This window comes from Hydra vulgaris, chromosome 06, assembly GCF_038396675.1.
Source record: "Hydra vulgaris chromosome 06, alternate assembly HydraT2T_AEP".
In the NCBI taxonomy this organism is placed as follows: domain Eukaryota; kingdom Metazoa; phylum Cnidaria; class Hydrozoa; order Anthoathecata; family Hydridae; genus Hydra; species Hydra vulgaris.
Window position 1 is genome coordinate 17,032,826 of NC_088925.1, and position 17,902 is coordinate 17,050,727.

The 17,902-nt window shown below is 25.6% G+C and overlaps 1 protein-coding gene across 1 annotated transcript in view; it reads right to left on the reverse strand.

Moving 5' to 3' along the window:
• Nucleotides 1-17,902, reverse strand: part of LOC100204338 (5'-3' exoribonuclease 1) — a 63,799-nt gene that overhangs the window by 23,247 nt on the left and 22,650 nt on the right. The window contains exons 12-21 of the mRNA XM_065799393.1: nucleotides 14,879-14,968; nucleotides 9,586-9,742; nucleotides 6,028-6,147; nucleotides 5,511-5,894; nucleotides 5,142-5,328; nucleotides 3,604-3,776; nucleotides 3,344-3,457; nucleotides 2,861-3,121; nucleotides 2,505-2,674; nucleotides 663-798 (exon numbers count right to left, since the gene is read on the reverse strand). Coding sequence (XP_065655465.1) covers nucleotides 663-798; nucleotides 2,505-2,674; nucleotides 2,861-3,121; nucleotides 3,344-3,457; nucleotides 3,604-3,776; nucleotides 5,142-5,328; nucleotides 5,511-5,894; nucleotides 6,028-6,147; nucleotides 9,586-9,742; nucleotides 14,879-14,968 — 1,792 coding nt within the window. The remainder of the gene's footprint in view (nucleotides 1-662; nucleotides 799-2,504; nucleotides 2,675-2,860; nucleotides 3,122-3,343; nucleotides 3,458-3,603; nucleotides 3,777-5,141; nucleotides 5,329-5,510; nucleotides 5,895-6,027; nucleotides 6,148-9,585; nucleotides 9,743-14,878; nucleotides 14,969-17,902) is intronic.

A 17,902-nucleotide genomic window follows, 5' to 3' on the forward strand; every position in this document is an offset into this window, starting at 1 on the left:
AACCATGATTTGCAAAGCGTCATTTAAGGTGATATTTATGACATTGATGATATAACTATGCTTTATGATATAATTATAAAATTAATTATGATATAGAAAGAAAAAAAACTTGTCTTTAATTTTAGAGTTATGCAATAGTGAAATAAAAAGCCTATGTTATAATCAAAATTATAGCCAATGCTATAATCATATATAATGCTATAAACAAATTCTATGCAATTCATCGCAATGCAAATAAAGCAATACTTTAGTGGCAACCACAAGAAAAAATTGTTGGAAATTAAACAAAAAAAAATTTGCCAAAATGCAAAAAAAATAAAAAATAAAAAAAAAAAGATAATGAAAGTGTAGAACATTATTTCATTTTCATTTTGCTCTTTTTTTAGTTATAAAAATAAAAAATAATAAGTGAAGCTGTCATAATAAGTGAATAAACTGTAGTATTAAAAAAAGAGTGTTTTTAGGACCATCACATAATTATATTAAAAAAATCGTTTTTAAAACAATTTTTCAGAAATCATTTTACTTTCAATAAAAGTTTCCCAACACTAAAACTAAATTTGCTATTATCAAGAAAAAGTTATTATTATAATTTTATATATTATATATTTTAAAAAATCGACAAGTCCTAATAACAAAAAAACAACAAAAAAACAACTGACTTTTATCTCATTAACAGCTTGCTCTATTCGATTCACAACAGGTTCCTCTAGAACATTGCTCTGGCACCTAATTAATTGTCCATCATAACATGGTAGATTTTTCAAAAAAATGCTAACATGGTCCAAGTAATCCTCACTAAAAATAAAATAAAATGATCATTAGATTTTAAAATGTTTTAAAACTGTTTCTTTTTAAATTGTTTTATTACTATACTAATATAGTTAAAACAAAAACTACTCATTATAAATATTATCCTGTCTTCATCTGACAATAATAAATATTATTTTATCTTCATCTGACATAATTATAAATATCCTGTGTTCATCTGACATAATTGCCAAATAAAAATTAAAACCATTCTTCAGACAACATTTTACATCATCATCTCATAATTATTCTGTTCTTATATATTCTAAATATAAAGCTCAAGAATTTTTCAAACACCTCAATAAACAACATAAAAATTTGAAATTTACTATGGAAAAAGAACAAGATAACCAGATTGCTTTTTTAGATGTACTTATTAAAAAATCCAATTCGATTTTGACTTCAGTTTATCACAAAAAAACGTATACAGATCTTTTACAAGAATTTTTTAGTTTTATTCCCTTGCTACAAATTTGGACTTGTTCGTTGTTTGATTGATTGTACATTAAAAATACTTGAAGTAAAAATACTTGGGTTGGTTTTGATAAAGATATTAAGAATCTATAATTAGTTTTACAAAATAATAAATTTCCACAAAAAATTATTGACTCTGAAATTAAATCCTATATTAATAAGAAAATGAACCCATCTATTTCTAACATTATGTTAATAGCTTAAATATAAGACACTTTAAGCTTCCACACATTGGAATGTACTCTAATTATACTTAAATGAAAATTTCAAAAATTGTTCATAAATATTGCAAGGATGTTCTAATAAAATTAATTTTCACTACTAATAAAATACAAGATAGTTTTTGCTTAAAAGAGTCACTTCCTAAACTGCTTAAATCTCATGTTGTCTATAAATTTTCTTGCGCTGGCTGTAGTGCCAGTTATATTGGAGAAACCTCCAGACATTTGGCAACTAGAATAAATAAGCACCTTAAAAGTGAACCTTTTAGAATAAATAAGCACCTTAAAAGTGATAAACAATCTCATATATTTAAACACTTAAATTTAACTATTAATTGCAAAAATCTGGCTAACTGTGATTCTTTTGAGATTTTGGATGATGCCCCAACCAAACACAAATTAAAGATAAAAGAAACCCTCCACATTAAATGGGAAAGTCCCTCACTTAATAGACAAACTTTACATTATGCTATAAACTTTTCTATTTAATTTTACTGTCAGTTTTTTTTTTTTTTGACAGCTGGTTATTTTGATTGGTTATTTATTGAGTTACTTTGTAGTAAATATATTGGTTTATTATGTATAATTTTTGTCCCTTAATATTTCTCTGCAAAGATTATTTTTTAATACTTATTTCATAGTTTTTTTATTGTAAAATAATCTTTTTGAAAATGTAAATAAACTTTACGAAACATGTCAAGAATAAAAAACATTGTGTTAGTTTTTAAAAATAATTATATATATATATATATATATATATATAAATTTTTCTTTATTAATCATGTAGCCTGGTGTTATCTTGAAGTGATGCATTTGGGTTATTTTTTACTATACTTTTATATTCTCATATATATATATATATATATATATATATATATATATATATATATATATATATATATATATATATATATATATATATATATATATATATATTTTAGTTATTATGATTTATTTAATAAATAAAGTAGATATTATAACCAATAACAAAAAATAAACCTTTGCTGTGGAAATAAATCAGAAAAATTAAAACTGTCAACATCTGATGAAGCCATAGATTCTAACCCACGAAAAACTTCTGGAAACTTTTTCATGTATTCATTCAGAAGATTAACTGCAGACGCTGAATAAAACCAACCAAAGGCAGAGCGTCTTGCATAACCTAGCATCTGAGAACAAAAACATATGTAAATAAAAAAATTTCCACTGAAAATGATGGATATTAGGCCTTCTGTGCAATCAAAAAAAAATTCTTTAAATTTGTTAGGCTTAAAAACTCTGTTATGATTTTAAATTGTTATTTAAAAACCTCACAAATAAATTAACATTTATTAATAACAGCTTGAAAAGTATACCTCTAAATTTTTTTTGGTGTATTTTATTTTTAAGCCAAGATTATAAGACATAATACCAGTTTGGTTACTACCCTTTGTTACAAATACATCACCAGTGATTCTTGAAAGTACATCGATAGGAATTTGCATTTGTTTTGCAATCGAGTGAGAAGAGACATATTCTGTTGAAAGAGACTCAAACATTGTTTCTGAAAAATTCGGTTCTTTCAGAATGTTTATTAGGACATTTATATGATCATTCTTTTCGTTGTATTGAAGAACCTTTGACAAAAAAAAAAATCTTTCTTAAACATATGAGATCATTATGCTCATTATATTAAAAAAACTTTTTAAAGCAAACATGAAAACAAATTTTAAAAACTATAGTAATTATTTATTATAAAAAGATAAAACAAAGCAAAAACATAACTAACCAATTTGTAATAAAAAAGATGAAACAATAAAATTCAACTATTACAGACAATGAAAAACAGATTGACATACTTTTCCAGTGAATCCATAATGTGGTTGCGACAAGATAACACACGGAGAATGAACAGGAAACAAGTCTGATGTAGATTTAATAACATTCTTTTCCCTCTTGCAAACAGAAACATCCTTTAAAAAATTTTTCTCTTTGATTATTTTTATTTATAATTGAATAAATTTATTCATACATATAAAATCATTTATTTTTTACTTTAAATCAACAAAACAAAAAAAACAACAACAAACAAACAAAAAAAACAACAAAAAAAAAAAACCTGTACTATAGTCTGTAATGGATAAAAAGTAGGAGTCTGGGACCATTCTTTTACTAAACTAGCTTTACCTCCATCAAATTTATACTTTTCACCCAAAAGCAATTTAGCTGCCACAATCGTGGTCACATCTCCTAGATTTATTCCTCGCTCAAATAGATGGTATGAAGAAATAACTGAGTAAATAAAAAATAATAAAAAACAAACAAATAAAGCACAAGACATAAATTTTAAACTCATATCTAATCAATAGATAATCAATTATTTAATCTCCAATAACTTGATAAACATCAAGTATTAACTTAAATACATAACTTTTTTAGCAACCAGTAATAAGCAGAAATTATTCAGCAATCTTGCTTCATAAGTGAGAAGTTTTTTTGCTTTTTTGTTTTTTAAATTGAGCTGATCAATTGTTATTGAGAATGAAATTTTTTACTGTATTTTTAATGCTATTTAGTTGTGTTTTTTTAGTTTTGAAAAACTAGCTTGTTTTAGGACATTGTTGTAGGACGTTTTAGGACATTTAGGAATTGTTACTTAAAATGGAATGATTGATCAAATTTTTGACCATCTTTTTATTTGGAAATAATGGTTGTCCGAAAATCGAAAACATTCAGTATTATTTTTAAATTAATATAATTTTCTGCTAATGTAGTAATTTTAAGTGTTTACACTCATAAAAAAATCGAGTTGTAGATCAAATTTAATCTTCAAAACTGCAAGAGGTGTGGTGGTCAAAATCAGCTAAACTTAAAAAAGGTAAAAAACATAAAGAAAAAAATATTAACTAAAAAAATAATAGGTAGCCTCCTTGACTGTAGTAAGCCATTGGGACAGAGGTGAACAAAAAAAATTGAATTGATAACAGATTATTAATCCATATAGGATATGGAAATCCAATTATATCAACTTAGGCATATAATGTTACTAATAAATCATAAAAATTACAAGTAATATGTCTTACTTAAATCAATTAGTTTTTTATTTCTCAAAGAATAACACTTTTTTATCATAGACTATTGTATATTATCATTTTTAAAAATGATAATATACAATAGTCTAGTAAAATCTATATGTTAATATACATTTTATTTTCAATTGTCTCAATTAATCAATTGTCTCAATTAATTCATTTGTCTTTTGCAGTACATTTTACATTATTTTTACTTTTACATTGCTCTTTTGATTATTTTACATTACTCTTTTGATTAAAAGTTTGTCTAACATTAACCATATTTAGGTATTACATTTAACATTACGCATTTACTAAATGCGGTAGTGGTGTAGTAGTAGAACGCTGCCTTATAGACGAGAAGTTCTGAGTTTGATTCTTACCACGCCCCTGGTAGTACCATGCTCAACCTGTTTCTCTGCGCAGCAGCCTTGTTTGTCAAGGTTCGTGTTTCAGAGTTATAGAGTTAAGAGAAAGTTGTAACTACAGTTAAAGTAACCTCCTCAATTGTAGAGGTCTTTTCATCCTTGGGGAGGTAAATTAACATTAAAAAAATAAATTAGTTTTGAATAAAAAAATAAAATACCAGCTGTTTCCTTTTTAAAATTAGAATAATCTTCTCCATCAACCATCTTCATAGCAAGTTCATTTTCGTTACTTAGATAGTAGCAAAGATCTTCATTCATCACTGAAGTTACCAGTGCTTCAACCATATATGGCCATTCAACAAAAACTGACTTTCCAATCATCAAATTGGCTGTTTCTTCAATATCCTTTATAAAAAATTTTCACTTTTCCTTTTTTTTTTTTTTTTTTTAATTTTTTACACTTTATTTTATACAAGTATTTTATACAATTACACTTTATTTTATACAAGTATTTTATACAATTACTTTTTTTAACTGTTACATAACTTACACTCTTGCAACAAAAAATTATTGTACAAAGTACTTACCATACTTTTTTGTTCTGTTATTTTAATAATTGCATTCTCAATTTTACTTTTGTGTTTAAACACTTTGATACCAGCCTGTGTAAAGAAGCATTTATGTTTTAGGTGTTTTAATGTTGGAAACCCTGGTGAATAAATGTCAAGCTGTGCACCTTTAGACAGACCTTTCTTTATATCATTGATCTTTAATCTGTAAAGGTCCTGAGAAATTTCAACTTGTTTAACTTTACATGGAGCTATATCATTTAAGCCAGGATGAGATGAAGGATAAGTTAAGTTTAGATTTTCATCATACATAAATTCATAAGCATTTCCAAAGGTGTTGCGAGATTTCTCTTCCTCTGTCAGTTGGTCATAGTTTTGTGCCATAGCATCAAGTAAGCGCTTCTAAAAAGGTTGACCAATGTATATCTATATGTGCTATAGTATATAACATATGTAGATATATGTTTATTGACCATTTTTAGATAGAAGAAAATTTTTTTTATTAAAATAAACAAACTAGATACAAAATGCAAACCTCGTCTATAAATGGTATAAGAACAACAGCTTCATACTGCTGTTTTTTCCCATTTAAATCTGTTTGAAAGTCTGAGGGGTAATAATCAATTATTGTTGATGTCTCTTCCACCATTAAGTTCTAAAAAAAAAAAAATTAAAAGCATTTATGCAAGCTTTTTAAACAAAACAAAAAAAATTATATTTTATTTTCTGTAATGGAACCCATCTATATAAACTACCTTGCACCCATCTATATAAACTATCCTACACCTTAGTAGACTACCAATTTTTGTGATGTCAATTTTTCTGGCATATCGCTGGTTATAAAAAAATTGATCCCAATATATTATTAAAGCAACAATGTCAGACCTAATAACACTAATCAACTATAACAAAAATCTGCGAAGTTATTTTAGCAAAGGGAGAAAGCCAGGTTTTAAACCAATGGTTTAAAGCCTGGCTTTCTGGCACCAATTTAAAAGCATAAAGATGCTTCTGAAAATTAATTTTTAATGTATATAAGTTTACAGTTTGTTATTTATTTGACACTCTTGATTTGTTTTTTAAATGCAACAACAGGTAAACTTGATATATGTATATACACATATACATATATATATATATATATATATATATATATATATATATATATATATATATATATATATATATATATATATATATATATATATATATATATATATATATATATAGAGAGAGAGAGAGAGAGAGAGAGAGTTCAAGAGAAAGGGTAGACGATATTTTGTTTGAACTTTTTTCATGTGAAGTCTAGGAAATCAGACGAAAAAGCTTTGGTTTTTCAGTTAATGCATTCATGTATCTAGAAAAAATATGTTACTGCTTTAATAAGAAACAAAAACAATGAAATATCGCCATTAACTAAAAATTTACAACATAACTTTGTTTCCTTTTGGAGTTGAATTAGCATGGTTGATTGCAGCATTAGAAAAAACAGAAACGCTTTAAATTTAATTTAAAATAAATAATAGTTAAAAAAAAAAAAAAAAAGATATAAAAATATTTCATCTAAAAAAAGATGAGTGAAATGTTTACAAAATCTTGCAGATTAAAACTTTTGATTTTTCAAAATTCTATTAAACTTTAATTTTTTAATTTAAATTTTCTATTCTCATTGGGACAAAATGTTTTGAAAATAGTAAACATTCCATTCAATCTGTTAGCAGTAATAACTTAATAACTTTCCATTCATTGTTTGTACAAAACAGAAAACTGGTTTCCAACTTAAACTGAATCAGGGTTCATAGCCAAATATTTATATAAAATTCCCTGACTTTTTTGAAAAATCAGATGAATTTCCCTGACCATATTCAACAATGGTTTTTATAAAATGTTCAAAACTACTATCTACTGTAAATAAAAGTGTACACGCTTTGAATGACAAAACTTATAAAACTTAGCTATTAGTTAAGTTGGATATTAGTATGGATCTTATTATACATGTTAGTATAAATCTTATTATTAAGGATGACTATGAATGATACTTTTCTTATAAGCATATAACTAATATATATTTTCTTATACTAAGAAAATATATATTAGTGTAAGTATATATATGCTTATACAAATATAATATATAAATAACTTATATATTGACATATATTTTGAGAAATGGGTTTGTGAAACTAGTGAAGCTACATTTTTTATTTTGTAATTTGCGAGCACGCTTCTGAAACTTTCAATAAACAATAGGTATAACAAATACATTTGTTATATGTATTATTATGTTTGTTATTACGTTTATTGAAATTTTTTATTTTCAATTCTTAGTTTTGTTTAGCTTCAACTTTTTTAATAAATAAACTTTAGTTGTGAAAATATTTAGTTTATTAAGCTATTTTTGACAAAAAATATTTGATATTCCAACGTTTTGAATTTTTTTTGATGTTTTTGAATTTTAAATATAATATTAAATAGTCATAAATTGATAAAACGTGATCGGAACCTGTACAAAATCGAAGCTATAAGTGAGGATTTAGTTTAATTCTATTAAATAATAGAATGTGATTGAACCTGTTTGAAATTGAAGCTATAAGTGAAGCTTTAGTTTGATAAATTATTACACTAGATATTTATGAATATTATGCTAGATATTTAATTTTAAACATTTAAGTTTGGAATTTTTATAGAAGTGTTGCAAGTTTTGATATTTTATTACATGGACTTATATGCAATTCAAAGTAAAAGTTAAGCAAAGCTTTTTGTCAAATGGAACCTTAAAAACTGTAGTTAGCAAATGGTTTGACTTAACCATGGTACAATTAAGTGAATTATATGATAAGTTCAACTGGAATTAAAAAAAAAAACTTGATAAATTTGGCTTTCAAATAGAATAAATCATTAGCTCTCTTGCACTAAGATTTTTAATTTGAACTTATGCTGCACAAATTGAGATTAAAGTTCGTCACGCATAAGTTATGCGTAACGTACTTAATTACGAATATAATTTAATTTATTTAAAAATATGTAAATTCTACTGTTTAAACAAAAAATTTTTACTACAAATATTTTTTATAAAATCAATTTATACTTTTATACTTTTCTCCCTCGCAATTTCTTTAGACGAGCGCAATTTTTTACTCTCATTATGAAGCTAGCAAGCACTATTTGTTGCGCACTGTGGGCTATTTACGAGCATGTTTCACGTGCGCAGAGTGATCACTCCCGCTTCATTACAAAGCCTGTATCTCTCTCTCTCTCTCTCTCTCTCTCTCTCTCTCTCTCTCTATATATATATATATATATATATATATATATATATATATATATAAACATATATATATATATATATATATATATATATATATATATATATAGGTTAGAAAAGATTTTAGTTTTAGAAACCACACTATTGTTTTGCTATTCCTATCTTTGCTATTAGATTCTGCTTTGAAATCTGCAACTGATCTGTTGTTTTGTTGTCTTAATAATAGTATTCCCAAAATAATAGGAATAACTTTATTTAACACGGAATAACTTTTGATAAAGTTATTCTGTGTCTTTTAACAATTTTTGTGTTATAACTATTTCTTATAAACATAAAACAACAATTATTACAAACTGTTTTGGAATGTTCACATTATTATAACATTATAACTAGATATTATAACTAGATATTATTTTAAACATTAGAATTAAAGTTTTTTTGGCTTTTGTTAGAGCGTAGATAAATTGTGTTCTGGCTTTTGTTAGAGTGTAGATATATTAAAAGATGCATAAAAGCATAGAGCGTAGATATATTGAAAGTAGTTATAATCAGTATAATAACTAATATAAGAATTTATTTTAACTTTTTATTAAATTAAATAAAATAAATTGAAGTACTTTTACTTTGATTTAATTTTATGGATTTATTATATGGTTTCCAAGATAGATTGGAAGTAAGAGTTATTCCTAAAAGACAAAATGTAAATGACTAATTGAGTACATTACAGTTCATAAATATAGAAAAATCTAGATAGTTGCAATTACGATAAGCCAAAAAAAATTGAGTTTTATTTGAGTTACTTATTTAATGTAAAAGAAGAGTTTACCTTACCTGAAATGCCTTAGGTAGAAGTTTGCCACTAGCAGCAGGTAAAACTGCTAAAAGCTGTTCAAATGGTCGAAATGGTGTCCCAAGATCCATACTTATTTTCTCTAATTCAAAACTGGCAAGGTCAGACATATATGGGGAATAGTGATAAGGATAATACCTAAAGTAAAAGAATTCAATATTATAAATTTTAATAATTTTTATTAAATTAATCAGCATAATTAATTAAAATTGTCACAAAATAAACATAGAAATCAAATGATCGAATGAAACATATACAAAATACAAGTCTAGGGAGAAATGGCAAACTATAACTCTTGCTCACCATTCCTGATTCAGTTTCCTGTGTAAATTATTTACAGGAGTAAAAGAAATTGCTTTAATGTTGTAAAAAAAATGCAAAGCTTAAAAATAATATACAGCTATTATAAAGGTTATACAACTATTAGATTCTTATTAGACTTTTTGTGGAAAAAAAGCAACTAATGTTAGTTCAAAAAATTTAAACTAGTAACACAAGGAACAAAAGCAATATAACTGTTCTCTGGTTTGAAGAAAATAAAAAGTCTCTCAACAAGTGCAATTAATCCCAGAATTCTAAAAACTGAAATTCCAAGACTTCAGACAATTTCATGGATTTGTAAGAATCATGGTATTATATTAGTTATATCATTTTTTCCTTATTGGTCAACAGAGTTGGTCAATATTATTTTTATTTACATTTTTTACAAATTCTTTTGCAGACACATAAATTGAAATCTTGTTTTCCTTTATTCAACATGTAAAGTAATAAGAAGTAACTATTTGTATGCTCGCTTTTTGTTGCATCAATAAAATTTGTCTCGCTTTTTGTTGCATCAATAAAATTTTTTGTAATTAAATGATTTTATCTTGATTAAAATTACAGCAAAAAGAATTTTCCTGTAAAATACAAATAAGCCGATTTTTTTTTTTTAATGTGTTTGTTTTTTTGTTTTAAATCTCACATTGAATTTTACATTTAACATCAAAATCCTGTAAAATATAAATACATTCAGCTTACTTAAAACCACTTTTTCTGGCTTTTTTAACCATTTGATTGATAATTACAATTAAATTTATAATGTTAAGAAAATTGTAGTAGAATTTTTATTAATTCAAATCAAGGTTGTTTTGATTTAAATCAGTTGGTTTAATTTAATCTAAATAATGATTTAAATCATAGCAACAAAAATAATTTAAATTGATTTTTTTAAAATTGTTTTTAATGATAATTCACTGAACCTTTTACCTTGATTCAAAGGCACTAAAAATAACTCCTGTTTAGTAATAGTTTAATTAGTATATATATAATTAATTAAAATTACATATATTCTGCGAGAGTGACGGTCGTAACATTTGACACTCTTTAAGCTATTAAAAATAAACCGAAAATGGAAATGACTTGAAACTTTCCAGAAATGTGAAATACTATCGTATAATTTAGTATTTAAAAGTTACAGCATTAAAGTTTTGAATTTTTTAAAAAAATCAACTCTGTAGCGTGACGGTCGTAAAGCTTACTTTTTACCACTTTTGAACAAAACAACTGTCAGACTTAATTCAGCAAACAGCATGGTAAAAAAAAATCATTTGGTGTGTGTATTTAACACATATTGATGTTAGTATATGCTGAGTTTCATAGTTTTTACTTGAAGTTTTACAAGCATTTTTATGTTTTTTCTGTCATGACAGTTGTAACCATGATGGTCCTAACAAATAACCCAATGCTTAAAAACAACAAATAAAATGACACAATCAATGATGTAAAAAAAAGTATAAATGATTATTAATAACCATGTATACTACGTTTAAAAAATGCACTATAACATTATCAAAGTTCTCAATTATGAATATACGATACGATTTTTAACGCTTACAGGACTGTAAATAAGTGTCAAAGCATGTTTATACAACCCAACATTAAGACCATGTTATGGTATAATAAAACGACTTTTTTTTTAATAACTTTTTGTTTAAAAGTATTTTTAAGTAATTAAAAAAAAAAGAGTTATCGAGTTTAGTATGTGTTTGAATAACTTTTTTGCTTTTTTTTTCTTCCCCTCTTTCTCGCGGAATTGCCCATATATATACATAAAATATATACATTTATATATATATATATATAAAATTTGGAAAAAAAGGTGATAAAGCCTAATGCAAAAGCTGTTTTGTGGAAATACAAGGTTTGGTAGCTCAAATGATAAACCATAAAAGTTTTGGTAAATGTAATACTTTGAAAGATATTCAAGACAATCAGAACATTAATCAAGAGACTGTAGAAAATATCAAACTGACAACTAAGGAAGCATAAACTAGTCAATTTTCGGTTGAGAAAACTGACTAGACTCAGTTTTCTGTTGAGAAAACTGAATCTAGTCAATCTACTGTAGAGAATGCCTTCTCTTTTCTGTAGACAATATTTTCTTAGGTTGATATAAAAAGGCAGTGGCAAGATAGTTTCAACTAAATAGGATTTATATCTTAATAAATAGACAAAATCTGAAAAATTAATTGATGCAAGGGGCAAATTAACTGATCATGAATTGTAATACCTAGAAATGCTTATGGTCTTTGAATTTTTTGGTTTTTTAAATACCGTAAACTGTGTTAATCACAAAACTCAATAGCTGTTATTCAAAAAAAATATTTGGGCATTGATTTTGATATTATGATAAATAATCTCATTATAAAACGATATTATTATTGTTATTATTGTTATTAATACTAATTATGATTTAAACTTCAATATTTTGATTCACTTGTCAATATTTTGATTCACAAATCACCAAATAAAACTATAAAAACAAAGCATACAGTACAATGTAATATTAAAAATGAAATATTTAAAAAAGTGGAAACTACTTATTTAAATATTATTTAATATTATCTTAAAATCTTATTTAAATCATATTTATTATCTTATAAATCAAATAAAACTGTCAATTAAATGCTTGTAAACCTCTAGCGCAGATATTTAAATAAAAGTAAAGACACAGGTGTTGAAAATCATAAGAAAACTAATTTAAACAACTTATAGTAAAACTTTAATAACACAAGGCTACTAAAAATTTGCACAAAAATGAATTGCTTATAATTGTCATTCAAATTAAATTATTGTTTCACAACTGATCAAATATATAAGGATAGCAATAATAGATCATCTTATAAATGAAAAGTGTCCATGATCAACAGTGTAGCGAGTTTTTGTCTTAAGCGAGCAAAGTAGGTTTTTTAAAGTATTCTGAAATGAAATCTCGTAACTTAAGTTGAATTCTCCTTTTCAGGTGGTTAAGATTTTTTGCTTTGAAATCATTGGAATAGACTCTCTGTTTTAAATGAGACCAAAATGCCTCAATGGGCCTTAATTGCAATACATTTGGTGGATTATCATCCTTGAAACATAGGTTATACTAAACTTCTTATAAGTTTCAATTGTTAGCTTTGCATAACGACAGCTTGCACCATCAGGCCAAAGTATATATTTTATATTTTTGTGATGTGAATTAATGAAGGGAACAAGTCGTTTTCTTTAATTCCATCTATTTTATTTATATAATTTTAATTGCCAAAATCATTACAGATTATGAAATAAGGATGTCTAGTGAATATATTAACTACGAACTGCAGAAATATTCAAATTTGTTTGCGAATTTCGAGCGTTCAAATTTTGTGCAAATTTTTAGTAGCCTTGTGTTAACATATATATTAACATATATTTGTTTATCATTATATTTATTATCAATTTAGGTAACTTTTAAATAAATAAATCTCGAAAATGTCCCTATAACTAAAATCTGATTTTAATGTTTCATACAATGTGCAAGTAACTTTAAGTTTTGAGGCTGACTTTAAGATATATTGTGCACATTTTTTGAACCTTTGGTAATTATAACTTTTACTTAGTTTTTTATTTATAAAATATGAATTAGATGATGTTTAAACAAACAATAAATTAAATTATGTAAGTTTGAATGTTATTTTTTTGTTATGATTTTTGTCATTTGGTCTTTAAAAATTTGGTGCATTAAAACATTAGAATTCCACTCAGAATTAAAAAAAATTGGCAAATCAAAAAAATCTGATTTAAATCAAAAAAATAAATAAATAAAATGAAAAAAAAAAAGTCTTTCTAAACATCATGATTTTTATCAACCCTAATTCAAATTAATTAAATAAGTTGTTAATCAAATTTTAATAAATTGAGAATTCCTTTTCACAAAAAGTTTATGTATATTTTATTTTGAAAGTTTACTAAAGTTTTAGTCTAAAACTTTAACATCGCACACCAAAATAAAATTTGTGTAATTTACTTTTGCATTTTTGTTATAAGTTTAATAATCTTTTCTGTTGTTGTCAATATAAATTATAAACTACACTACAAATTAGAAACTTGTTTCAATTTTAGTAAATTTAAAAAGTTTAGAATTCATTAAAATTATGTTGGTCCAATTACAAAGCATATTGGATTTCATAAAATCTTTTGAAGCAATTTGTTTAAGTCACTTGAATTAACCAAATACTCTTGGTTTGCAGTTTTTATGTGCTAAAAAATGAGACAACGAAAAGAACTATAATCATGGAATATGGTCACAGACAAAACATTGAAATAACTTGCAAAAAGCTTAGGCTAAAGACCAACAATTTAGGCTTACTCTCAATAAATGAATTCGGATAAAAATAATACTGTTTTATTTTTACCATTTGAGATCCATACCATTCTCAGTTGAACTAAGTTTACACAAACATATGGATGATTAGGCGTCAAACCAGCCTATACAACGAATATGTTGAAATGAGATAATTTGGCACAAAGTTTAAAAGTCTTTAACAAAAGCCACTAAACCGAAAAAATTAAAAGTAATTGCAGCTCAGTGCACTTAAAATTTTAATTATAGTATTTTGGCGTTTGCAAAGAAACACTACATAAATCATTTTTTAATATAAACTAATTTCTTTGAACTTTGTTGTACAGGCTGGTTTGGCGCTTAACCATCCATTTGTATGTGTTACAAAGGACCCAACAGAACTCATTTGTTTCAGCAACTCTGCAACAGCTATAAATTACCATTTAGATTTTAGATTTTTTTTGGTTCATTAAGAACAAATATAAAATACTGTATTTTTATGAATGGAAAATAGAAAAAGTTGTTTTTTTTAATCGTGTTTTTTTTACATTAAGTGTTGTCACTTTATAAGCAATATAGTGAATACAAATTGAACTAAAAATTGAGTAAGATTTTGTATTCACTTTAGGCAATTTCAAAAATATGCTTACCAACTCCATGATTGCAAACCATTGAAGTAATAGTGTGATATCCATTGTAATGCTGTAACATAATTTGAACATATTGTCTGCATCTCAACACTTAAAAAAATATATCAGAAACAACTATAGTTATTCAATTAATTTTCAAGAAAAATAACAATATCAATTAATTTTCAAGAAAAATAACAATTCAAGAAAAATAACAATATCCAAGATTTACAAATATTGTAACACTACAATAAAATTAAAATAAATATTGTATTGTAATTTGTCTTTATAATACAATAATAATATACAATAATAATATTATAATACAATAATAAGATAAAAAAAAATTGTTATGTTAGAAATAGGCGATGTTTTAATAGTCCAGTCACCATACCATGTAACCTTGAAACAGGTTACAACTAATATTTTATGACTGATTGTAGTATTATTTGATAAACTGAATCATAATAGATGGGATGAGCGGTACTCTTAGGCTTTAAATCAAACTTTTAAATATTGAAAGTTACCAGGGTCAAAAAAACAGAAAGCACCCATTTTGTTGCTAATAAAAGGGATTAACCAGACCAAAATTAAATACTCGAACTTAATTAAAAGTTTATGTGAATACAATGTAATATAATGGTATAAACAATAATAATTCAACATAAAATATGTTATAAGATGGGTAAAAGAAATATTAAATAGAAATTGAATAGTTTTCTTTAACTTTAGTTACAGAACATTTTACAATAATCCAGACCACAGAATGCTTATCAAATAGTCTACAAATGCAAAGGCCAGTTACATTTGCGTTTGGCACATATCACTATTAACATGATAAAAACTGGTTTTATTAACAGTTAATCCAAGGTTATGATGTTTGATTCTTATTTTGCTGCATTTTCCAGGTAAATCATTAAAAAACCAAATTCACTTATGAGTTTGTTAGAGGAAAAGTAGTTCTTCCACAATCATACGTAATACTCTTTGACATTAACTTTTTTCTTATGACAATTCTTTGACACAAGGGTGTGCATATCTCCTAATTATACATAGATTATTATTTATTAGTTGTTATTTTTTATTACTTTTTGATCGGCTGGCTTCATATTTAAGAGTGGTTAGTAAGCTGTACAAGTTATTGAAGATTATATGTTATTAAGATTAAGAGTTATATGTAAATGATTCAAATATAACAAGCATATCTATAAATGGTTTTAACATTGAGCATTGTCCCACTGAGGCTAAAAAAGGGGGTGCTCTTCTATATCTAAACTCTAATTTAAACTACATAGTTCGCAACGACCTAAAGATCTACTCTTTCAAATATCTTGAATCCATTTTGTTGAAATTATAAAGCCTCACTTAAAAAATATAATAATTGGCTGCATGTATCGACATCCGTCTATGAATCAAGACGATTTCACTAATAATTATTTAACTCCACTATTAGATAAGCTAAATATTGAAAAAAAAAGTATTTTACTTATGGGGGATTTTAATATGGATATACTAAAATATAATGAATCAAACCCTATATCTAGCTACCTTGACTCGCTTATTTCTTTTTCACTACATCCTGTTATTACTCTACCGACACGCATAACAGCTAAATCACAAACACTTATTGATAACATCTTTATAAACTTTAATTCACCTGACCAAATCTCTGGCAATCTTACTATCTCAATATCTGATCATATGGCTCAATTTATCTGCATTCCAAGAAAAACTAATCACCCTAAAAAAAGTAAATTCTACAGGCGATGCTTCAAGAACTTTAACAAAAATATATTTATTGAAGATGTTTCCAACATTAACTGGGCCCTTTATATTAAAAAAGATGATGATGTAAATCAATCTATCAGTTTTCTTTTAAAGACATTTGAAAAAATATTAGACCAACATGCTCCATACAAAAAACTAACTAAGCAGCAAATTAAACTTAAATCAAAACCATGGATCACCAATGGCATACTTAAGTCTATTTCTATTAAAAACAAACTATATAAAAAACACACAAAATGTAAAGATATTAGTACTAAAAATGAGCTGTTTTCTAAATTTAAGTTTTATAGAAACAGAATCAGCAATCTACTAAAAAGTAGTAAAAAATCTTATTACACAACCTATTTTAGTAAAAACTTAAACAATATTAAGAATACTTGGAAAGGGATAAAAGAAATCATTAACAATAAACCTTCCTACTATAGTTCAACTCTCAAACTTAAATTGAAAGAAAATATTATAACAGATCCAACTACTGTATCAAATATATTAAACAACTTTTTTGTTACTATCCAAAACAAACTTCAAAACAAAAACATACCTTCAACATCCAAATTTACTGACTATTTCAACTCTCCAAATTCTAATACGTTCTTTATTGATCCTGTCACAGAGAATGAAATCTCTGGTCTTATTAAAACCACTCTTAAAACTGGAAAAAGCTTTGGTCCTAATAGCCTTCCTACATTCCTTCTTAAACTTATTCCAGACATAATTTCTAAACCTCTCAGTATTATTATAAATAACTCATTTCAAAACGGTTTATTCCCAGATGCTTTCAAAGTTGCTAAAGTCATTCCAATATTTAAGAAAGGTTCTATAATGGATATGTCTAACTACCGACCTATCTCTCTTCTTTCAAACCTAAGCAAACTCTTCGAAAAAGCTATGCATAAGAGGCTCTATGCATTTTTGAATAAATTAAAATGCCTTTACAAACACCAGTATGGGTTTCGTGCTGATCATTCCACGACTCACTCACTTATAAAAATAACTGAGTCAATTAGAAAAGCTCTTGATAATAAAAACTTTGCATGCGGTGTCTTTGTAGATCTACAAAAAGCTTTTGATACAGTAGATCATTCTATCCTACTCAAGAAATTAGAATATTATGGAATCAGAGGAATACCTCTTAAATGGTTTACCTCCTATCTTCACAACAGATCTCAGTTTGTCTCAGTCGGTGACTCAAAATCTACTCAAATAAAATGTTCCAACGGTGTTCCTCAAGGCTCAGTATTAGGACCACTACTTTTT